The 26,762-nt window shown below is 35.6% G+C and overlaps 1 protein-coding gene across 2 annotated transcripts in view; it reads right to left on the reverse strand.

Moving 5' to 3' along the window:
- The window catches only part of NRPA2 (nuclear RNA polymerase A2), a 294,138-nt gene that overhangs the window by 182,284 nt on the left and 85,092 nt on the right, over nucleotides 1-26,762 (reverse strand). For both annotated transcript variants that reach the window (XM_089830051.1, XM_089830050.1), the window contains exons 9-13: nucleotides 22,168-22,348; nucleotides 21,967-22,019; nucleotides 21,727-21,800; nucleotides 8,578-8,695; nucleotides 8,260-8,347 (exon numbers count right to left, since the gene is read on the reverse strand). In XM_089830051.1, the coding sequence (XP_089686177.1) occupies nucleotides 8,260-8,347; nucleotides 8,578-8,695; nucleotides 21,727-21,800; nucleotides 21,967-22,019; nucleotides 22,168-22,348 (514 nt within the window). The remainder of the gene's footprint in view (nucleotides 1-8,259; nucleotides 8,348-8,577; nucleotides 8,696-21,726; nucleotides 21,801-21,966; nucleotides 22,020-22,167; nucleotides 22,349-26,762) is intronic.

A 26,762-nucleotide genomic window follows, 5' to 3' on the forward strand; every position in this document is an offset into this window, starting at 1 on the left:
TTAGATTTACATTTACATATTATAATGATATGCAAATGTATTTCAAAAGCCCACTTAATGGTGATTTAAAAATATATATGTATTTGATTATTACATATGAACTTCTAATACAAAATCATATGTAGCTGCATTTAAAAGCACACTTTTAATGATGTTGGGACTTGAAATTTTATTGGGAGTGGGTTTTAACAAAGTATTTTGCATCTGGATGTATGCAATGTGTAATAAAAAATCCACTTTTATGCATTTAAGTTATCTCTTGTATTTATATTTAATATTCAACATGTAATAAGACTCAAAATCGCCACTTTGCATTAAGTTAGTGGGAACCAATTATTCTTTATCAACTACATATGCATTTGGGGCCAAAATCGCCACTTTATCTTGATTTGGGTGAAGAATTCATTTTAGATTTACATTTACATATTATAATGATATGCAAATGTGTTTCACAAGCCCACTTAATGGTGATTTTAAAATACATATGTATTTGATTATTAAATATGAACTTCTAATACAAAATCATATGTAGCCGCATTTAAAAGCACACTTTTAATGATGTTGGGACTTGAAATTTTATTGGGAGTGGGTTTTAACAAAGTATTTTGCATCTAGATGTATGCAATGTGTAATAAAAATTCCACTTTTATGCATTTAAGTTATCTCTTGTATTTATATTTAATATTCAACTATAGTTTTTAATAAAGTAACATCACAAATAGTCTTAAAATTGGCTATTTTCATAAAACATTAAAAACTATGGTCAAATCAACTCAAAATTAGTTAAAATTCTGAAATGGACATCAAAATCAACTTTAGATATTCAATATAATTTCATATCATGCAATTGCCAATAAGAAACCCACTTTTATAAGGTTTTTTTATAAAAAATATGTAGTTACCTTAAAAAACCCCACATTTTTCCTCATAACCTAAGTTGGACTACTCAGAATCAGACCTAAGTTAGCTCGAATCGAGTAGAATTCCAAGGGTCATTCACCTAAGGCAAAATAAGACCAAAAACTGTTTACAACATGAAGAAAAACAAAGAAAGGACGTAAAAGTTCACCAAAAATCGAGTGTTAGTAGTGTGAGAAGGGAAACTCTTACCAGTAAACAATTGAAGATTATCTCGAGGGAAAACCTTCAAAAGAACACATGGACAAGCCTACATAGAGCATATCAAAGATAATGAATTGTTTTCATGATGCCTCAACAATGTGTTAAAAAAAAGAGGATGCGCCCACAAATCTATGAAAAGATTTCGTAGGATTCGCTCAATTTTGTGATGTCAAAATTGAGGACAACAAACTGTTGTAAATTACATTGAGTATCCTTGTAGTCAAGATAAAGACCTAGCAACAAGAAGAGAATCCTCAAGTCCAAATGATTTCATCTTTGCAAATTTTAGTGTAATTGATCTTTAATTTTTCTCAATATACTCGAAAATGATTTTTTTCCATGTAGAGAATGATTCACCACCGCAAAATACAAATAAAGCGGAGAAGGAATCTTTGCCACTAGAAATAATTAAAATACAGACAAGGATGCAATGGATGACTGAAAAATTAAAAACTAGCACGCAAATTTGGAATGTTGGAGAGTTGGTAAAGGCTCTCACTCCAAAATCAAAGCAAGTAATCAAAGCCTATTGGCGTTTTCTAGACAAATTCAGTACAGGATTGAAGGAGGAGATGGAGTTGATCCGTTAGATTGCATGTCATGCATGAAAGCAAATTATTTGGATGCCAACACGTCAGAAGCACAAAAGTCATTGGAGATCATCATAGAATCATCAATATGTTGGCAATACAGTAGATCTGAGGCTCACATTAGAGCCATCTAGCTTGATAGCATCAGTTATTACCACAAGAAGGAGAAGGTGTTAGAGGTTTTGTGCATGGAAAATGTGCTAAAGATTACAGATTAAAAGATCTTTTGGGTGTCGATCTTCTGCTATGATATGAGGAAATCACTACCATATTCAGCTCTTATGAAACGCCAATTTGTCGTAACTGCCGACAGTGATTAAAAGTCATTATGGTTTCAATTTCATCACCTCTTGGAATTCCCATGCGTTAGACATCATTATGGGGGACATTCGAAAGAAATACTTGATCAAAGACTGGAAGGTAAAGTTGTTTTTCTTGTGCAAACCCAAGGACTTGATTTAGGATCGAATACATTTTGTAAAGCATGACTATGACCATGACCATGAGCCCGAGTAGGAGAAATGACATGAAGAAGTTGTCGAAGTTGAAAGCAGTGGTCGTTATCGTGGTCTCGAACAAAAAGAAGTTTTTGTAGCAGAAGAGGAAGTCCTAAAATTGCAATGTCTCCAAACAAAATCTCACACGAAGGTAAAGGACGCAGGTTATGAAAATCTTCAGCATGGGAGTAATCTGTGAATGGAGACAGGAAAATTAATATGTTGGGTGATTGTTATATGCATATCGTAATCGCACTTTATCTTTTTAGCATTCGCATAGTCTGCAAAAAGGAATGAAAATTGTTGTCGATTTAGATTTTTAATGAGTTTCTTTTAGTCATCGGTTTTCTTGAAAATTGTTTGTGGTAGTTGCTTGCATGAATGGTTGAAATATTTTTGATGAATAAGTGATTAAAAACATGCATCAAACCTGACTAGAAACAAAGCGCAACTTAGGCCAACTTGTTACTTTCAACGCAAGACCTATATTCTAAGTCAATGAGGCTCATATGATGGATGAGAATCACAGGTTGAGGCTTCTCTGATCGATGTCATCAATTGGAAGATTTTCATCTGCAGGTCATCGAACGAGAGATTTTCATATGGGTGTCATTGGTCGGAAGATTTCATTAGCAGGTCATCAGAAGGGAGATTTTCATATGGGTGTCACTGGATGGGAGGTTTTCATCTGAGGCTTCCTTATCCTTCTGAACACATTCACTAGGATGCAACAAGAAGCAATGAGATGAGGATGTTGGCTTTATAATACATATTTAGAGGGAGATGTTTAGCTTTAGAGGAAGATGTTTATCTTATTGTGGCAATCAAAGTCATCCTTGCTAAGAGGGAGTCTTTGCTGAGAGAGTCTCAATCATTATTATACATATTGTTAATGAGTTCTATGTGAAGGAGAAGTTCGAGGCAAAATCCTCTTGTTAATGAGTTCTCTGTAAGAGAGGTTCAAGGTGACATCCCTTCTTAATAAGTTCTTCTCTGTGAGAGAAGTTCGAGGTGAAATCCCTTGTTTCACTCTCTACGAGTAGATATGATGGATCCACCCTCTTCAATAAGGCATGGTGGAAATGTGTTCTTCTCTGGGAGAACTTTGCGGTGAAATCCCTAGGATCCACCTTCTGCGTTGAGGCATGGTGGAAATGCATTCTTCTCTGAGTTTGAGGTATAAACCCTTGTATCTACCCTTTGTGCTAAGGCAAGGTGGAAAATGCATTCTTGATGCAGGAGCATCCTTGGGTTGTTGGCAATCTTGCATCACCCAAAACGATATTTGCTTTGTTTTCTATTTTCCAGTTATCTGTCTAAGAGTTTGTTTTGGTGATCACTCGATTTCCCTTTCCAGATTTTGCGGGCTTGGCTTCTTATTGTACACATATCTTGGATCACTATCCTATTTTCATAGAAATTTATGTTACATATGTTTGGAGTTATGCTTCATCTTCTCGGGTGCTGATTTCCTATGTGGTTCTTCATACGATGCATGGTATTTGTTTAAGCAAGGTTCTAAATTTGGAAGTTGGCTTATGCACTCTTGGATCTAGATAGCTAGATGGCATGTGGACCTATATCTAAGGCCGCTGAAGTTCCTATAATGTATTATGTATTTGGCCATTAATTCATTGCGGGTCAGATCAATATTGTATAACACATTTCCTATTATTGGAGAATGGGAACCCAAAGTCGACCTGTGTGTCTAGATGACTATATATGTAATGTAGATGAGTCTTGTAGGGAGCGTGGTCAATAGAACAAGGTGATAGCTCAAGAGATAAGAGTTGGTCTATAATTGGGAAAGTATTGGCCGTAACCAAAAAGGCCTTACAGCCTCGCATGCATGGTGTTCAAGTGATGTAATTCAAGATCTATTGTTAATATAAGAGGTTGTTTTCAATCATATCTTGTTGTACTTCTATTGTATTGTATTTGTTAGGGGTTTGGTCATCTCCTTTAGGAATACATCGGCCTTTTACTGCGCCAATTCTTCTCTAGGAGAAGTTTGAGGTGAAAACCCTTGGACCACATTCTACGAGTAGGCGTGGTGGAAGTCGTGTGTGACTCTGTTACTTTAAATTTTATGTGATTATAAAGTATGGTGAATTATGTTATGCTCAAAGAACATGTTTTAATGAGAATTTATATGATGAAAAATTATCATTAACATCTTTGGTTGCAGCTATGTGTCCATGCCATACTAAAGATCTCTCCCTTGTTACGAGGGAGTGATGAAGATTGTAGCTGCGATAGCGATCTTTATGTCTGATTTTTATGAAATAGAAATATGACCGTTATGGTCATCTTCAGCAGAAGAAGACATTTGTAATTATATTTGAGATAATATTTAGAATCATGTATCATGCGAAGAAGCATGTGTATAGAAATATGAAGAGTTGTATATTTGGAAATTGAAGAGACCTTCATTTATGTAATGAATAGTCTCTTTATTCTTTATATATATTGTATCAAGCAAAAGGCATTGTATTCTCAATCATTTTATTATCAATAGAAGTGATATTTTTGTGGTGTGGCTGATCTAGCCATTGTGCATTTCTATCAATAATTTGATCTAGAGTTTCAGTATTTCATCCAATAAATCTGCCCATATACAATTGAAATATTGATTTCTAAACATTTAATACAATCAATCTTCTTATATGCAATAATATATTGATTAGAATAAGCTCAATACCTATGTAATTTTTTTGCATAGATATATGTACATGTATTTATCCAATAATCAATCAAATGTAAGATTGGAGAAAATAAGTCAGGGAGATGTGGTTTACTGGGACCCCTGAACCAAGTAGACCACCCTGAGGGATAGAACTGGTTATAGTTGGCCTCTCATGGGGCAAGAGGCAAGTTCATTATCCCAAGGGAGGAGACTGGTCACAGCTGTACATTCGTAATTACTATGGCAATACGAAGATCTTAGCCATACTTCTATTATATATATTTACAGTTTTACTTATATATATTTGAAGATATATTCATCACCTATCTAATCATGTTTTTAGGCCTCAGCATTACCTGATATAGTATATAACAGTCTGATCTTATTTTCTGCCAGGTCAAGTATAACCAATCTACAATCTTTGTTTTCTATCTTTGTAATTTGGCTCCCTTTTATTAATTAAAATGATTCATTAATTGTATTTACCCTGTAGGATGTTAGAATCATAGCTCTGATACCATTTCTAATGTTCCCTGTTGGGACTTAATCTAACCTAATTTTTTCAATTAGGGTTCAGACTTCCCTTACTTTTCATTATTTTTTGCCTTTAAAAAAGTTATTATGGGTTTCATAATTATTGATTTCAAAATTTCTAGGAGGGTTTTATAATTTGTCCATAAAACAAATGTTGTGGTTTTGTGCAATTTTTGCCCTCAAAAATCACTTTGTAGAAGGGTTTACCATTTTTCCAAAAAGAAATGAGGCTTTGAATGTTAATTTGTGTCTCAAATTTTGAGATAACTACTCATTGATGTTTCAGTGTCTAGTTTTGATCAATTTTTCTCCTCAAAAATTGTGTTTGATTTTCTTAATTTTATCTACAAAAACCATTTTTGGATTTTCTGAAAATCATGACTCACGGTTTCTCGATTCTTTCCAAAAAAAAACACTGGAGGGTTTAAACATTTTTTTCTACAAAAATCATGGTTTCTTGTAGTCTATTTTGGATAATACCTAGAGTTATTGAGGCAAACATCGCAAACGACTTTTTGCAAATTTTGACAAAATTGTGTCTAGAGGGTTTGCTGATTTTTCCACAAAATTGTTGTTTCAGGTTTTTGTTGATTTGAACAACTATCTCAAAGGGATAGCTTTTACATCGGGTTGTTGTTTCAGGTTTTTATTGGTTTGAACAACCAGCTCAAAGGGATAACATTGTTACCCAACATCAAGTTGGACAGATAACAGATAACAGTACTCTTGGTCATTTCCAAAAATTCTATCGATCCAAGGAGGGTCTCAGAAGCAGGTACATGTTGCAGAGTCCTCTCAAGAGAATGGAGCAGCCTTCTATGTTTTTTCTGTAGTTAGTGCCATGACCATTAAGGGTATTAGCATTATAATGTAATTTTTCTAATGGTCATCTTTGGCATGTTTAGTTTCATTAGTTAGATTTATTTTTTGTATTCAGTTACTAATTGTTCATTTGAAAACATCATCATGTACTTCTGTACTGCACAAAACTTCATCTCCATTATTTTATATTGAACTATCAAATTATCAAATTTTATAACATGATTCGCCCCTTTTGGTTCCTCATTCTCAATATGAACCTAAGTACCACAATGCTAACTTAATCCTAAAATCTTCATCATAGAACAAATTTAGCAACACCTTGTCAATTAACCCTTCGTCTAGACAACCTTCTACTAGAAGCTCTTTATAGTTGATCACTCATGCAAAGGCTATCTTCATGAAACTTGAAAGTCTTCCTATTCATATTTTCACTCATCAAACATTATTAACAGTCTTCATTGCCCCAATCGACTTCACTCTATCTCTTCATCATGTTTCTTACAATTATCTACAATGAGATGGTTCACTCCTTTCTATTTAAAGCAATCATTATTTTTCCTATAAGTAATGGAAATAGATCAATTATTAGGACTCCCGAATCTCTTAATCAACCATTATAACTTATTCCCTCCTCCACCTCTCATGTGCACCAAAATACAACATTATGTGCAATATAACTACCATTGACTAAACTAAAAACACCAAAATAAAACCAACTATTCTCTCGCACTCATCTTAATAAAATTAGTTCCACAATTTTCTAGAGATAAGTTCTTGATTCCCTTCAAAGATTCTATGGAAACACCAAATTCCAACTTTGTCAAGCAAGCTTGGCAAGGACTACAATAGCAAGTTAAATAGAATTTGTTAATAGCAAACATTTCTTTTGATAAGATACTTAGTTAACGGTTCGAGTTCAGTTCGAAATACAGGTTCGAAGAACTGGTTCACTAGTTCGGTAAAATTTTGGAAAGGGTTTTGGGTTCATTTGTACAAAAACGTGTAAAAATTATAAAAAATTATATATATATATATGAAGCCTAGAAGCATAGTATCATAAAATCATATGATCTAAACTCCACCTTGCAGAAACTTCTTTTGCTCACAAAATCACCTATTTGCACACCACAAATGATGTTAGAAGCCAAAATAACCTCCTTACATTCATGTTTTAGGGCAACTGAAACTCAAAAAATATAAAATTCGCCCAAAATCATCCCAAATTCAATCTAGGCAGCCTAACTTCACCCGGGTTCTAATTCTGGAATGCGGGTTTGAACCAGCCCAGGAAAATTCGAACCCTGATTGAACCTGGGTCGAACCAGACCCGTATTTCGAACTGGTCCAAACCCAGGTAGGGTTCTTGGGCCAAAATAGTGAACCCGGGTAACTAAGATAAAATACAATAAACAAAAAACTTGTTTTAGTCAACGAAATAGATTTAGATTATAAGAAATTGGACCACATGAGGACCACATATTTTAATGAGTGTAGCTATGTGCTATAATCCATGTAACAAGTTTCCAAAGAAAAGTAAACTACTCGAAATGCAAATTCATTTAATATTCAAACTCACAAACATACAGGGCAGTGATATGTGAAAGTAGAGCATTGGGAAAAAGACTAATACACATCTAACAGTCTTCTCAAGGTAAAAACTTGTCACTCACATGGAAAAAACCTTAATATGTTAACACAGAGTCAAAAAAACTAAACTTTATATCTCAACTATATTTGGAATCTATAACACGATAGAGTGACTTCTACATCTAAGACATACAGATAATGCCTATAAAGGACTAACTACCAATTCCCTTAAAAATCTGAGTTGCCTTGAAGAAATAAAAATTAGTGTACATAGCACTCAACTACAAACACCAAGTATGTGTATCCAACATATAATAAAGAAGGCAGAATTAAGACAATAGACAACCATTTTTCATAAAGTTTGGTTAAAACCAAATAATCAATTTAATAACGTCTTGGGTGGTATAGGAAAAGATCCTACTATCTTGAAGAACAAACTCAGAACTTGTATCCTGCATCTCCCGTAGAAGTTGTGCCCTAACCTTGAATAACCATTCCTGGAGCTTCTCCTGCAAAGCAAAATGGCCATATAAATAACGAAGTCCAACAGTAGAAAATTAAGCAAAGAATACAACAGCTACATAATTCAAGAAATGTCTATTGAGTTTCAAGAACAAATAGAAGTCCACTGATAAGCTGATATTTCATTTATTAGACCAAATTAGTTGGAGTTTTATATAATGTAGGGTCTAGACTACTTTTCATGAATAGGTCCATTTATATCTAAGAGAAAATATACCTTCAAATAAATAGTCAACAAGTGACCAGGTAGCAAAACTTCATGATTCTGTAACGTATCTGGATTGTCTGGTGCAGCAGTTTCATCAACAAGTGCAAAAAGCTTATGTAACATGAAGCTGAAAACGAAAAACCATTTAAGTTTAAAATCAATCAATGAAAAGTGAAATGCTCTAATAATCAAATTAAGATGCCTTGAAAAAGAATAACATAAAATAGACAGTATAGGGTTTTTATTTCTAACTGTAGAAGGATACTTGACATTTTTTACAAATTATGCTTCATGCTTATATACTAAAAATCAAAAATTCAGAAACTCAATGCCATTGCTAGGAAACATGTGGAATGTGTTTTCTCTGATTGGGACAGAGGTCTACATCAGAGATATGCCCCTCCAACTTCAGAGGCATGACTCCAAATCTGTTGAAAGATATAATTTGTGTGCAGCATAGTTCAACAACTTGCCCAGAAATTACCAAATTTTCACAAGGGATGCGTAGTTTGAGCCTTTCAAAAAGTAGTTAGCTAACCATTTTGTATTGAACATTAGACATGGTACCTGCATGCCTTATAATAAAATTGCAAAATAACATCCTTTATGTTTATATAATTACATGTATGGTTGCAACAAGAAGCAATTGACCAAAATTGCCAGCCATACCCCATCTAGAGCCTTACAAATTTGTATGGATTAGTCCCTGGACCACCCAAGACATATATATTACTCTGCAATGTCCCTTTTTATATGTTATTCATCCTTTTTAGTAAGAGATAGTTTCTGGTGTGGTGTCAATGAGATCTATAATGAACTACTCCATAAGCATCCATCCATGGATAATCAGAAGTGGGTATACAATGCAAATAATCAATTTACAATCATGTATACCTTTTTACACGCTTCCGTTCAAACAATATCCAAACAGGTTGCACTTACTATCTCCATAACGAATTTGCTCATCATATACATTAGTATAACTTGTTTCATGTTTGAATTGCATGAGCACTAGTAGAAACATGTTTATTGGAGAATTCATGTTGAGTGCACGTTACAGACAATGTAATAGAAGGCATTGAAAGACCCTGTGTACTTTCCACTTGATTTCTCTGAGGATTTGGAGGTTCTAGCCAAAACAGAAATGCATAGATTCAGTTAGAAAGCCTTTCACATGAAAGACAGTTTTATATTTTTCTATGTTCATGTCTGCCAAACAAAATGAATTGGGAAAGATGGACAAAGATCGGGAACAAAAGAAGGATGAAATGCTTTTGGATAGCAATGATGATTGTGGGACAAAATGCAACCATAAGGTCGGCCAATATCAATTCGTGTGTGTTCCAACATCTAAATGAAATCTAAGTCAGCATAATATGTCAGGTCAGATTACCATTCATAAAATTTTATGACAAAGATGGATATCATACTGTAGAAATATATAAGGATAAATAAAACTCTAAACATAGCAGTATACACAATAACAAGAACAGAAGAGGAGAGTGGAAATTGTTCCAGCCGATGACTTCAGAGGTTCGCAAGCTGCTCTTGTAAAGATGATCACTTGGCTCTTATGGTGCTAACTTTGATTTTATCTCTAGTTCAGCCACTTATTTAATCCAGTGGAAACAGGAATTGGGTCTTTCTTATTGTGCAATACCAACAATCACGTTCAAGGATCAAAGAGAACTTTTGTTTGCACATGTGACCAATTTAATCATTCATACAGAATTTCAATCTATCCTTGCACTTATAACAGATTCAGACACTCTTTTGGACCCAATTGTAATCATGGCTACGGGTCTTCAATTCCAAGACTCAACTTAGAGAAACAACAAAGAAAGAAAACCCATTGAAAAGTAGAGTTCTCTCTCCTTGGCAATAGACTGATAGTTTCATAGAAAGAATAAATGTTAAAAAATAATAATATATTAAGACAAGCATAATGCACTAATTATGATAAAGCTTAAACCAATATTGGCACAGTGTGATGGTTAAGATGTTGTGATACCATTCTGTAATATCCATACAGGTTATAACTTCATCAAACACCAGTTTCTTCTCTAATTCAATTGGTTGGCATTTTGTCAAACACTTTGCAAGCAAGCTTTGATACCACTGTAATATCCCCAATTGGTTATAACTTCGTCAAACACCAATATCTTCTCTAGTTCAGTTGTTTGACACTTCGTCAAACAATTTGCAAGCAAACTCTGATACCAATGTAATATCTCGTGCAATTCTGATTTTTATTTCCTGATTACTAACTTGAGAATTTCATCAAACACTTTGGACATAAGGGATATATATAAATGCCAAACTTTAATTGATACACCTGCAAAACTCCAAACAATCAATAACAAATGTTTTTGTATTTTTTTTGAAACATAGAGCATTGCAGTTAGGAGATTTCCACAATCCATGAATTATGCAACTGTTTTTCTGGGCCAAGATTGTGTAGAAAGTTTTTAAACATCAACGTTTCGGATCATACTCCATGATCCATCATCAAGATGAGAGAGTGTAAGAATGTCGATGATGGATCATGGAGTATGATCCGAAATGTTGTTGTTTAAAAACTTTCTACATAGAGCATTGACAATAAATGAGAAAATATACACCTACATCAATAAGACATTAGGGCAACAAATCTGGAGGTAAAACTCTGATATAAGTCAGATTACAAATGATTTCTAAATTGTTACACATGCCCAAAGATATTCAAATCTATCCTCCATGCAATGCAAAATGAAATGGATAGGAACCTGGAAACTGCTTAAGAGAATCTGGATTTTTAATGTGGTGAGTTCATGAAGCAACAACGACATTGTAGCGAATTACTTTAGCAAATCATTGTATCGTCGGCACTATAGCAGCATTACTGTAGCAAGTTATTGTAGTAGCGTTCCTGTAGTGGCGCTACTATAACAGCATTACAATAGCAGTGTTACTGTAGCAGCAATATTGTAGAAAGTTACTATAACAACATCCAACTTATTCCTTCAATCTTACTCCACGAATCTGGCTCTAGGCCACAAATTTGATACAATGAAAAACTAATTCGTCTTCTCCAACAACTGCAGCCCCTTGAAGGATCTTTCACCAATATGCTCGAATAGAACACCTATATGATGTCCTCCCAATACCTAATTCACTAGGTATTTCACGAGTTCAAATGGAGGCACACAAAAGAACTCTGTTCTCTAGTGGAAAATGTTGAAACCCTTGGCTCCACACAACTCATCAAATGTAAATGACAATAATCGGATGATAAGAAAAGATTCTCTCATGCGCCCTTTATTCTTTCCTTGTGGGAGCTCACTTACTTTTCTCCCCAATGTGGGATAAAAGATATTCTTATATTTTCACTTTATTATAGTATTATAATATGAAATTATAATATTTTCACTCTATTATAATATTATAATATGAAATTATAATATTTTCACTCTATTATAATATTATAATATGAAATTATGCCCCATCATAAAGTGTCAATCCCCAATAAAACCCTCTAACCACCATATTAGCCTACGAGGATCACAATAATAGGCTAATCCCTGAAATTCTAATGCTGGCAAAAATGGGGCCATTACAGTCCTCCCTACCTGAGATTGCTTGCCCTCAAGCAATCCAACAACATGGTGAACTCGAACCTCCACTTGGATCCCAAATGAAGTAGTACGTGACACCCTTGTCAATATTGAACCAATTGCATACCACTAACATCATCAGGACCAACAACATAACCTACAGTATAGCACTCAAAACATGTGCTAATGATGTAGGAGTTAGAATATCATCAGAAGAAAACCCCACAAGAAATATCTTCATCCTAGTCCCCACCCATATAATATATATTGGACTAGAATCTTGATCAATAATCCCTTGAAGAGACATAGCTACAGGAGAACCATATGCACTCATGCCAACTATATCAACAATAGGTGTAGCCACATCAAAATCTTTAGACATGAGAACATTACCAACTGCCACAACACAAAACTGAATCTTTACAAATGGTGAAAATTGAGCCCAACTCCACTCAAGTGAGTGATCAACATCAACCTCAAACAACAGATTGCCATAAGACAGTCTTGTGTCCATGTCTAACATAGGACTGTCCATGAAGTGAACATCAACACTTTGTTGATCAATAGTATAACATGACTCTGTCACCACATCACTTACCTCATCAACAATAACAAGTGTACTATATCAAAGCACACATCTACAACTACATGCATGCTGCTGAAGTCCTTGGATGGCTCAACCGACATAGAAGTAGCTGCTGATATGACAGTATCCTCACATGCTCCTACTCCCACTATCACTGGATTGCCATCAAATACATGATTTGGGGAAATCATGCCAACAACTGCATCATCTGACTTAAACTGAAATGAATTTTCATCACATTTCGCCTCAATTAGGCCCAACTCATGTAGTGTCTCCTAAGAAATACCACACAAATCTAAACCCACAAGTGTATCGTCACATTTTGCTCTTCGAAAAATCGATCTCATGCTCTGCTCAAATATCGGATTCGAAATTAGTTGGGTCATTCGTTTGTGATTTTGATTCATCTCATTCACTAGCACATCCAACTATTTCACAATACCCTATATCTCAAAATCTCCATCCCTTAGCAGAGAAGTATGCCCTCTGCGGGTATAATGAATACCAAACCTTGTGTCACCATCCATAACAATGAAAACCAAGTCCTCTACCTGTGGGTCAAAAGAAAAATGATGAGCACTCCTCACAGTGTAATGTTGATAAAAACTTCCAATCTCTATCAAGGGCTCATCATCATCAAAATAGGAATCAAAAAAATATCTCCAATCTTTGACTCTGAACTATTGGTCAAGTAGGATCCTGGGCAACCCTCTCAGCAAACCCAACCACAAAATCCCTATTAGCAAGTATTCTAGCCAAGGTCTCTACAATCTTCCTCACCAATTGTCATATAGCACGAGAGCCCTGAATGAGAATATCTTCAAATATACTATATGAAACCTCCCGCAAATCCAAGCTCTCCAGAAAATACTCCATGACTGACTCAGTACAGTAGAAATTATATGTCAAACCATCAATCTACTCCCCTACAATCCATAGTTGATCCCTCTGAACATGTGACAATGCCAACTGTCCAATGCTACCAGCTGTATGAAAAGAAGAAATAGATTCACCTACAATAGAAGGAAGAAAATCACCATGCGAACCCATCTCCACTAATGCTCTCACCTCCTCTACACATACTACACTTATATCCTGGACGAATGTTTCACCACATCTTCATGTCCCTCATCCTCAACCGTAGAAGCAAACTCACCACCAACCACAATATGTAACTGTACAAGGTCTCTAGTTGGTGTCGACTGTACCTGTTCTAACTTTACAGTAACCTCATCCAACTGTGACTATGATTGTGACTCCTAAAGAGCCAACTGAGTATACTGAAGAGAGTCCACAGTCACCTCAAGCTCCCAAGTGAGCTCAGCCACCTCCTCTTTCCCTAACAACATATCATAGCAGCTGCTAACCCACTCTGAAAGGTAATCCTTGTCAGCAACTAATTGAGAGTAACTGTGCTTCAAGATCTTGACAGCCTCTCGAAGTGCATGAATGTCTACTAGAGAAAGAGTACTATCACCATGCTCATCAAACATAGGAGTACCCCAACCAGATGTAGCTAGCATCTAACAAATAGCATCATAATGCTCAAGAGCTGAAGAAATGTCACTATTACTCACCTTTAGCTGACAAGGCACATGATGCCTCTATAATCCTTGACTCCTATGCATGCTCTCTGCCTCACTAACTGCACTGAGATAGGAAACTGAATCAGAACTCTCCACCACAAGATTGCTCATATGTGTGTTATCAACCTCGCACAATTCTGCATCAAAAATACAACTACCATGTACCTCAACCAACTCCCCATCCGAAGAAATGGAAGCCCTTGCCATATCAATCTCCTTGCATGTCTCAGCTTCCACCTCAATAGTAAGATCCTATAATAATCAATCTTGGGACCCATCCAAAACCTCCTCAAAGTTGTAACCCAATATATGACAAGGGGTGTGAAATCCAGTACATCTCATAGCATCATCAAATGGATCATCAGTTGTGTCCATACTATCTGCATCGACATCTCCTGACAAAGCCTCAACTAAGGACTCCAAACTCTACACACATTATTCAATGTCAAGCTACGAATCAATAATACTAGAGCATAAAACCACATCTACTAACTCCACTAAATGACCCACATCACCAATATCATAGCTGGGTAACTCTATACATGCCTCGGTCCCACCTGAGGAATCAACTGCCTCTTGCACTGGAGCAACTCTACGATAGCTAACATATAAGTCTCCAAGAATAACTCCCTCCCCAGGAGAGTTTGAACAATTAGTGACAACTACATCATCAACTACCTCTGAACTAACCGTAGCGACTACACTGGGAGCCTCAACATGTCAGGAAAAACTCAAGCTTCCTTCCTTGCAACCTCAATCTCGGCCTTCTAAAGGTAGAAACCATATACCTCATTGCCCTCTCAACTGTCTCTAGATTGAACAAGCTCTTTGCCAACCTCTGTTGATGAAGCTTAAGTTTCTCCATACTTCCTTGCAAAGCATTCATCTTCGTGTTAACTTCATCATTACTCCATCGACTTCTAGAACTGCTAGTCCTCCATCGCTAGAAAATGCTAAAGTGATGCTCACTCCACATGTAAGAGCAAATCTGAAAAAATAAAATAACTTTCCCACCCCATAAGATGGCAGGAAATCGCTCTGATACTAATGTAATATCCCCAACCGAATACAACTTCGTCAAACACCAATTCCTTCTCTAGTTCAGTTGTTTGACATTTCATCAAACACCTTGCAAGCAAGCTCTGATACCAATGTAATATCCCAAACCGCTTATAGCTTTGTCAACAGCAATTTCTTCTCTAGTTTAGTTGTTTGACATTTCGTCAAACACTGTCCAAGCAAGCTTCGATATCGCTGTAATATCCCGTGCAATTCTGATTTTTATTTCCTAATTGCTAACTTGAGAATTTCGTCAAACATTTTGCACACAAGGGGATATATATAAATGCATAGTTACACTGCCCTGTGGGACGAGGAATCAAGTTTCCGAGACAGGAGATGGAGGGGCCTTGAGTTGGGGACGGTGGAGGGACGAGGGGGGTGGCGGGGGGAGTAGGGTGTATATGCTATACATATGGTACTTAAAATGCTAGTTATGAAAAGATGTACTACAATTATACAATATAAGATATAAAGATGTAAAAAACTTAAACATTGAACATTGCATTGAATTTTTGAACTAGAACATCACAATTCATGATCAAATGACAAACAATGAACATTGAACATCAGCAAATGAAAGAATGTCAAATTATATAATCTTAAACTTATAATATATATCAGTCTTCAAATCAATAGTATGAATATCTAGATTCTACTATTTAATAGTAATCAATGATCATATGAGTCATGACATAAAGATGATTACAATAAGTATTATGTTCTCAATGCCATGAATCATGATATCAAAATAAGTATATAATGCAAACAAAAACTACAAGTCTCCAAGAGTCCAAATCAAAATGCCAAATGAATGATCAATGATCATCCCCTAGAGGCTGGAAGTTGAAACTCATCGCCACTGGAACTATCAGTCTCTCCAAGATCAAGAGCCAAAAAGGGAACACCAACTAGCCCTATGGCTGGATCTAAAGCATCCTCCTCCTCATCAATCTACTATGGCTCCTCAAGCTCTACATCCCATCGTGATGTTGCGCTCTCCTTGTACACACGTGTCTTGCAATCATCGATACGCAAGACATTGTGTATAGCCACTAGCTTCTCCGCTCTTTGAGAGGTAAGTTTATTCCTCTTAAGAGAGTGGATGAAGCTATATGTAGACCAATTCCTCTCAGAAGTTGAGGAACTAGAAACCTGAGATGAAAAATAATTGGCCAATGTGACATTTGGGAATTAGAAGTTGAACAATGATCATTGAAAACTTAAATAGGTTCAAGTTGAGGAACTAAGTACTTGGGACAACAAACGAATAGCTAGTGTGTTGGTTGTAGATTTCGCTCCATAAGCTGACCACCACAAAATGGGATCCTCTTGTGCCATAGTCTTGATATCGGCCTTTGCAGCTTGATTGTAACCCCTAAGAATAGTAAATTTAGTCCACGCAATGCAAACCTTAGCTATTGTCTCAAGGTCATACATCATATCTATGCACTTGAAGAACCCTTCCTTCACCTTAAAAAATTTATAAACTACAAATTATTAGCAAATAGAAGAATCAAGATGCTAGTAATGTAAATGATTTTAATTTATAAAATGATAAGGGTCTAAGACATAAAGTCTTGATGATTAAAATGAGTAGTATTATATAATAAATTAATAATATAAATCACCTCATCATCGTGAAGTGGTGTAACTCTACGAGGTCTAGTCATGTACCACTTCGGATTCAATACATATGCAGCCATGTGTAAGGGTGTGTTAATTTTGTCCCATATACGCTGAATAATAGGCCGAATGTGATCATTGTAGCAGCCTAATGTGGGGTCCTCTCGCACAACTGCCCTCATCTACCCAAGCATAGAATTAATGCACTCATACAACTCTCCAAGTGTAGGCCCATTCCCATCTCCATACCCGATCACCTCAAAAACTAGCCTAATGATAGAGACAATGTATTTTGCATTGCTTCAAAATACATCTCTTAACTATTTCCTTCACCCTCATCCCCTGCTCTAACCTGGAACCATCTCACCTATTCTATTCATTTGTCAAAACCATTAGTTGCAGTGGCTCCTGCAACTCAAGCATTCTCTCCAAGAGAATGAAATATGATACATACCATGTCTCAACTGGCTTCAAGAACTCCTTGGCGAAGCTCGTAAATAGTGCATGTGAGGTGCAGTGGTTGCAAATATACATCTGCACATCTCTAGCATCACTCACCACTCCCTTTATCCAAGTAATCTTCCCCATGTCGTTTAGAGCATTGTTCATAGCATGCACACAACAAGGAGTCCACCAAATATGCCGATATGTGGCCTCAACAAGCGTCCCTTCAGCTCTACACACATGAGCTACATCTGTCACTACTTGGACCACATTTTGTGGCCCAATCTCCTCAATGGGTTCCTGAAGAATCTGAAACTAAAAATCAGCATATTTTCGATGCCCTGAACAATCAACCACCCTAAGAAAGAATGGGTCCTTTGTGCATGTGACTATGACATTGATGAGTGGACGATGTCTAATGTCTGTCCACCCATCCATGATAATGTTACACCCTCACTCCTCCCAAACAGCCCTCATGCTCTCCTTGGACTCATTAATCTCGGAATGCTCGTCATCCAAGATTTCAGTCCTCAATTTGTGCTCACCCGGTGGCACATATGATGGTAACCCCACCTTCGCTACATTTTGAAAATGCCTCCTCCAAATAAGGAGACCAAGCAATATGAGGTGGAATGCCATTAGCAAATAACATTCTCCCAATGCATGCATCTGACTTCTCTCTCATTTGGGCTGCAAACAAATCTGCTATAGGGTTGTTGTCACTAGATTGTGCCCTATGTTTCCCCTTGCTCAACAGCATTGTTGCTACACCCATAGAGCTATAAGTGGAGGAAGGTGTGGAGGCTACAACTAGCAATGTAGTAGCTGAAGTTCTATACTGTGGTCTAGAAGAAGACGTGTTGGTGTTGTTGCCCCTGTATTTGTTGCTCATGCACCTATTGTATAGTCTGAAACTATTGCCTACCAGCCAAGGTAGTAGGCACTGGAATACCCAAGTCCTCTGGAACTCCCCAAACCTTGTTGAATTCAATTCTCAAGTTCAAGTTTTTGGATTCACTCAAAAACTTACATGGTCCAACACCTTTACCTATCCAAAAGAGGAGGTGTTCATTCACTCTAGTGATGCTACCATACCATTCATCACCACAAATATTGCATCTCCACTTTCTTGTACCACTTGATGTTGATCCACTTGTTATTCTAGTGGCAAATTGTTTAGAGGAGATTTTGGATCAAACTTACCCCTAGCCTACTGTGCCAAAGATGGGGAGGGACAATCAATTGATGGAGTACCAAGTAGTTGAAATTCACTACTCAGGAAAGTGGAACTAGTTTGGGCCCCTTGCTGATTTGGTCCAGCCCCAATGTCACTCTCATGCTCACCCCTCTCAACGGTGTCATCATCATCTTCAACCCCAACCTCAGGCTCTGGTTCATATTCTAATTCACTGCCACTATCTGAATGAAATTCCATCTCATCATCACTATGAGAATCAATTTGGGAGCTCATTTTGACAATGCACTGCACAAAATGAAAAATAAATTAATAAACAAACTTTCAGCCTATGCCCTACTTTAAATTTTCTAAAATTTGAAACTAAATAACAAGATTTTTTGAATTTGCAAAATGAAACATCAAGAATCTTAATCTATTAATTATAAATGATTCAATGAATGAATGATAACTATAACAAAATAAAACAACACACATTTAGAACTAAAAACATTGAGCAATAATTTATAAACATGCATTTGAAAATCAAAAAAAACAATTTTAAAAAGCTACCTTTTGCTTGAAAAAATCCTTCAACAAGATGTTAAACCACCCTCTTCTTCTTCTTGCTCCTAGGCTCTCTTTTTTCACTTGCAAACACTTTCTTCACTCTTGCATAAACCCTTATCTCAGCTCTTCACTCTTCTTCTTCTTCTTGTTGCAAACAATGAGAAATGCAAATGTGAATAAAAATGAAGAATAGAAGGCTTTTGAGAAAAGGAGGAAGGAATGGACCCCACATCCCATCATAAAAAAAATAGAACCAAAATAATATTAAAATAATGCCTTATTTTTTTATTTTTTAATGTCCCCCATGTTGTCACGGGAGACATCTTGGGGTCCCCCCGCACCCATAGGGGACACAGAGATGTCTTGTCGTCTCTAGCAGAGGTGATGCTTTGAGTGGCATTGCCCAAAATGCTGAGACATCATCGCCCTATCTCGAGTGTGGCCTAGTTTTGATGGGGGGATGCATCCCCATCTTACACTATATAAATGTCAAACTTTAATTGATACGCTCGCAAAACTCCAAACAACCAACAACAAATGTTTTTTGTATTTCTTTTGAAATATAGAGCATTGACAATAAATGAGAAAATATGCATCTACATCATTAAGACATTAGGGCAACAAATTCTAATGTAAAACTCTAATATAAATTAGATTACAAATGATTTCTAAATTGTTACACATGCCCTAAGATATTCAAATCTATCCTCCATGCAATGCAAAATGAAATGGATAGGGACCTCAAAATGCTCAAGAGAATCTAGATTTTTACTCTAGTGAGTTCCTATAGCAACGACACTATACCGAATTACTATAGCAGATCACTATAGCGACAGCACTGTACCAACAATACTATAGCAAGTTAGTGTAGCAGCGTTGCTATAGCAAGTTACTGAAGCAGTGTTACTGTAGCGGCATTATTGTAGCAGCATTACTGCAGCGGCGATACTGTAGCAAGTTACTGTAACAACATCCAACTTATTCCTTCAATCTTACTCCACGAATCTAGCCCTAGGCCACAAATTTGACACAATGAAAATACTGATTTGTCTTCTCCAACAACTACAACCCCTTGAAGGGTCTTTCACCAATATGCTTGAATAAAACACCTATATGATATCCTCCCAATACCAATTTCACTAGCTCAAATGGAGGCACACAAAAGAACTCCGTTCTCTAGTGGCAAATGTTAAAACCCTTGGCTCCACACAACTCGTCAAATGCAAGTGACCATAATTGGATGATAAGAAAAGAGCCTCTCATGCCCCTTTTATTCTTTCCTTGTGGGAGCTCACTTACTTTTCTCCCCAATGTGGGATAAAAGATATTCTTATATTTTTACTTTATTATAATATTATAATATGAAATTATGCCCCGTCATAAAGTGTCAATCCCCAATAAAACCCTCTAACCATCATATTAGCCTACGAGGATCACAATAATAGGCTAATCCCTAAAATTCTAATGCTGGCAAAAATGGGGACATTACATATTCTTGCCATCAAGGTTCAAACCCCGCTAAGGTTTTTTCGTTGAATGTTTCTACCCGGGATAATGTCCCGCATTTGTGAACTCGCAGCTTCATAGGTTTGAGTCCAAAGCATTTAACCGTTGAAAAAAGTTATAAAAAGCGTTACTCAATCATAATCAAAGCAATAGAAAACCTTTGAAAGAACTAAACTCAGCTTTCTATGATGGTATATTAGTATTACTATTTCCACATATCACTATTTTTCATTCTGATCCATAGATTTGCTCTTGTTTTATTCCACAAAATAACAATTAAATTATTCACTATCCATCAAGCCGAAAACCAAGGATGAGCAAGATATGGATGAAAAGTTCAAAATAGAAATTTACAGTTTCTTGAGTGATGGTTATTTAGAATACTGCAGATACATCAAATAGAAATAACCAACAGGATTAGGCTATAGAATAACCTGTTTCAAAAACATGATATGCAAACTCTTCCATGAATCATCTTTCTAGATTTAAAAAAGGTTTATCTATGCTATGTCATAGCAAAGACTACAAAAATAGAATCTAGTTGTTAACAAGGCCAGGGTACTGCATAAAGCGTAAAAGTTACAGAATCTGAACATAGAATGTTAAAAAAAATTCAGATGAAAATACAACACAGGCATAAAATAAAAATGTTTAACAAGTCTTTCGAAAAATAACAATGTCAGCAGTGAGCAAGCATGTTAAACTATCGTATCTATATGCCAATATACACATAAATAGGAGATTAGAAAATCATAGAACACTTTCCAGCTTATTTTGTCAGGCGCTCTTGCAATATTGTGTGAGAAAACAGACAAAAAGACATTGATAACTAACAACACATTGAACTAAAGACCTAGCCAAGTGTGGCCAGAAATGTCTCTTAATTAATCTTCCTTGACTTCCTTTACTTACATTATCAAACAATAAATGCTTAAATATGTACAAGTTATAAATGTCTGTAATGAGTATACAATATATAAACAAAAAACAACATATAGAGATGTAGTAACCCACATTAGAAGATTGAATTTGTCACTGCAATTATCCAAATGGACCAGAATATAATCCTCAATCACTCTTTCTCCGACCTGAGATAGAAACACAGGTCAATGCATGCTTGTAAATAGTTCCCAACACACTTGCCAGTGAAAACATAAACTAGTCAGAAACTAACACAAAACTTCAACAGTCATTAACAGGTATCACTCAACCATGGGTAAAGCAAACAGAACCACCCAGTGGCAGTCAACTTACAGCATAATGGCTTTCAGTTTCCATTCCTTCCATCATTGGTTGAAAGCGTTCTCCTGTTGTGAAGTATTATAGCTAGTAACATTATTAAAAAAGTTTCCCATATAAATTACTCTGCCAAAAATTCTTGACATACTTATTGTCACAACCACACACCTCTGACAACACTAAATTCAATGTAAAATGTGAGAGATTCAAGCATACCAATAAACTTCAAGCACTGAAGACGGGTGAAAAGAGCATATCGCTTAACTTCATCTAGTATAATCTCTACTCGTTGACACACAAGCTGTGTGCCCACTGCCCCCTTCCGACCTTGATATAGTTCATTGTATGTTGATGTCAATTGCAAATATATTTCCCGATCACTAGTGTCAATAAGGGCCTGAGAAATACCAGAGCACATTTGCAAAATGTTAATAAAAACAATATATAACAAGAAAACATTTCTTACCTCAAACACAAGACAAATATTTAAAAACATGTAATTTTAGACTTGTGCTAACCATCTATCTGTATAATAAAAACAGAAAACACAACCAATGAATATAGATGAATTCGCATCTATTTAAGCAACTTGTATCCTGCACATATGTGTGTGAGAGCTCACATATCTATTATAATATTCAAACATACATTTCATAACCAAACTCTAATCCTTTGCATTGGATTAACACCTATGCAGTCTAGAAAAACAACCACCTTCACAATTAATAGTCTGTGGATGTTTTAACTGTAAACTAAGATACCACTGTAATGTTGATCATAATATTAAACATAAAACATTGTTTTCAAGACAGAAGACTCCTGTCCTGAAACAGAGTCATGATTGTTTAACTTCTGTAAGCTTATGCAGTATTTGAAGAGGTTACGAAGACTGCTATTGTCACTCTGGAATATTTATAAAATTGTATGAGATTTATATCACAATTATCTGTAATCAGTGATCTCAAAGTTTATGACAAAAGTCAATATTTCAAAAATTCAGTGCACACTCTCATTTACTTTGATTATCCCACTTTCTATGCAAACAGGATGGTTTTACATGTTTTAGAAGAGAGAAATAGAAACTATTATCTATTTTTATTAACCGACTCTGAGCATTTTGGACTCCGTCGATATCCACAGTGGCACACCAAGTTCTCTTTATAGCCACACTCTGTAATCTGTATGTCTGATTTGATGCCAAATTTTCCCTTGATGGGTTTATCCAAATTTTCATCACACTGCAGTCCTCTATATTGTTCATTCCCTTCCATTCATTTATACGTACAAGCAACTCTAGATAATGCACTTTTTGAGCACAATCATTTAAGTAACACCACTAACAATCTGAAACATTCATCAAAATGCTTGATTCGATTATAGATCATACTGGTATCATAGCAATTCCTCCATGGTCTGGAAGGATTCAATTTTGAGGATTGTACCCTTGGCCAAGCTAGGGAGCATATAACTTGTAGTGATGTTTTGATACCAACACCCATTACAAATGGGGACCCCCTCTTTTCGCTGGTGAGTTTAGGTAGTAGAGTGGATTTGGCAACAATCTTGGAAATATGAAGCCTCATAAGAGTGTCAAATGGGAAAATTGGCAAAAAATAGCAATATTTGACTGTGACAAATATATGGAGACAATTTGGAAAATTTGGCCAAGTATGAAAAGGACATGGAACACCTCTTCGTCTCAAGTGAAAAGGAGATGAGACACCTCTTCGTACAAAGGAAAGGGATACAAAGGCTCTTCTCATATCAAATGGGGTGGACAAAACATCATCTCCTCTCAAATGAGGTAGACATAGCCTCTTCTCATCTCAAATGGGGTAGCTGAAGCCTCTTCTCATCTCAAATGGAGTTAGAGAAAGCAACTCCTCGTCTCATGGTTGAATAAAGGTCGAAAGAGATTGATTTGAGCATGGTTATTAAATTCAAATTTGCAATTTAAAGATTACCATTTTAATGTAGTTAAACCTTGCATTGGGCTTTGAATTAAATATTTAATGAACATTGGGTTAAAAATTTAATAATATTAAGCAAGGGGAGATCGATTTTAATGGCCTCAATCAGAGTGAAAAATAATTTTAAAACTGAGATAAGACCCATTTGACCTTGATTCTGTAAAGTAAAAGTGGGCTTTAAATTGAAATAAGGTTAAATTTACCTCGATTTTACAAAATGAAAATGGATTTTTAATTTAAGATGAGATTAAATTAAACTCGATTTTGCAAAATATGGATTAATTTTAAATATGAATAAATGGCATCAATTTTAACAAATGGCAATTGAAATTAAGGGAAAATAAATCATAAACGATAATAAATTAAATATTTTCCAATCAACTTGAAGTTGTAAAGGGCAATGTATTGAATGAATTATTCCAAGGCCCTCGATTTTACAAAAATATCAATCAATTTTAACCAAAAGGGAGCCCATTCAAATTAATTTACTCAAGGACTCAACAAATTTTATAAATGGCATCGGTTTTAAACAAGGAAAATAACAATTTTTTAAATATATTGCTTATTATTGGTTGCAAATTAATTAGAAGATGAGAGATAAAATTCCCATTTGCATTTACCCAATCAAATTTTTGGTTGGAAATTAAAAGTAGCAAGTTTGTGTACCTTTCAAGTCTTAGTAACTTGATATGTTGCGATTATCATTTAAAATTCCACAATTTTTTAAAAGCGGTGGCTTACCTTGCAGGTTAAAAATGATGAGGCGGCAACCAAATCCTTAACCAATAAGAATGTGTCACTATCATAATGTAAGAGCTTCACTATATTGTGTCTAGATTCATTGAATCTACTGAAAAAGAAATGGGATAAAGAAAGAATATTCTCAAAGATGACTTGGTATAAATACAAGAGGCATAATCTTATTGGTCTATAAGAACATGACTTCGTATACAATTTTCTTCTTCTACAAGCTTCTATCTAACCTCTCTTCCTATTGGTCCACAAAATATTCTATTTTTTTCATTGACTCATTTGTTAGTGCACATTATCATTTTCTATGCTTATGCTATTTCATCATTGGCTCATGAAGGCTATGTAATTTTTCTAGTGGTCCACATAGTTGTGCCTAATTGTAATTGGGTTGGCATTTAATCTTTGTAGCTATGGTTATGGAAACTCTGACTAGAGCTTATGTGGATCAATCTTGGCCATTCATTTCAGATTAATCTTAGTTATTCATTGAACATGAAGCCCTTATATAAAGGCTTCCTCGCATCATTTGTAAAGAGAGTTATGATGGAGAATTGTTGCCAAAGTATTTCCAAAATTGGTCTTTATTCATTGTTGTGCTCGCATCTCCCACTTAGATTAGGATTTTATTTCATTTTGGATAGAAGTAGAAATAGATGGATGGAAGATATTGGTGGTGAATGCTGATTAGATGTGAAGCTAGTGTACATACCTTTTGTTACTCGTTAACTAAGTAAAGGTGTAAGGCTAGCATGGGCTAAATGCAAGTGCTTAACTCTATTGGAGATGTTTATTTGGATTGTGCCTTCATAGGGTTTTTTGATGAATTTTGAAAATGTAAAAATCATTCTCGCATCCTAACAAGCTAGCACCTTCCTATGCCCAGTTGATTTCGCAAAGACAGGATTGGTTAGAGGCTCACCCCATCATCAAAATTATCCTACATTCTTATAATTAGATAGCTTTTGTTTCCTTGCAAGTTGTTTAGTTGGAAGTGATTTGAAGTAGTTGAAATAGTTGATATCCACCAAATGAATAGCATATGTCCCTTTGTGATAATCGACATATCACATCATTAAATTAAGTAAAACTTCACCATAAAGAAAGGAATTGAGGTTGTTTCATTTCATCACACAATCTGCCAATATTGTTTAGCATATGAGCATCCTTATTCAAGAGATAAATAGTAACTTGGTATTTCATAGAGAAATACTCAGTATCCGATTATGTATGTTGTAGTGGAACAAAACTCACATCAACATAACCTAAAAAGGAATTCTACCCTCACAAATAAAATATCTAAAAGAATGTTGAACAAGCAAGTTGTGGTAGCTCAAGAATCAAGAGTAGTTCAACTAACAACATCGAGTAATGGATGATTTGGAAGAAGAGAAATTTCTCACTGCAATATCTCTTCCTTACACAATACAGACCAGTATTACACAACTCTGGGAGTTCTAAGCTAAGTTAGGGCTCCAGGATTTTTTGGCCTCTAGACTCAGACTTGGCTGAGTGCTGCCATAAAGTAAAAAATGAACATATTTTAATTGTTTTTAACGATTCTTGTCGGCTTATATCCCTTCTCTAAGACCTTAGAAGGTCATTCCATCATTTGCAAACACAAAGACAGCATATAATGAAACATAACGAAGCATTTTTACAGTCATAGGGTAGACTTAATAAGACTACTAGTGGTATCATAGCATGGACAACAGTTTTGATAAAGGAATACATTGTCAACACAAAAAAGACAGTAGTCAAATAAAGGGATAGTGCTAAGTGAATAACACGCATTCCATAAATATGTGGCAATGAATTTTTCAAAACAGATCATAAATAGAGTGCATCACAATAGTCAATACAATGCATAACACAGGAAGTATCACAATGTTGGGAGCAAAGAATGATCAAGGACTGTCATATGGTATGAGATGGTTAATCAAAACAATGATAAGCATAAATGACCCAAGAACGGCACAATACAAGCACAGCCACAACATTAATTGAGACAGTGGGTATCAATGAAGAGTGTCCAAGAAGATATGTAGCAGTGGATAGATAAAGTGCAATTATCAATAAGTAGTCCAGAGA

This window comes from Cupressus sempervirens, chromosome 5 (assembly GCF_028749045.1).
Source record: "Cupressus sempervirens isolate cs-2001-9-10 chromosome 5, ASM2874904v1, whole genome shotgun sequence".
In the NCBI taxonomy this organism is placed as follows: Eukaryota; Viridiplantae; Streptophyta; class Pinopsida; order Cupressales; family Cupressaceae; genus Cupressus; species Cupressus sempervirens.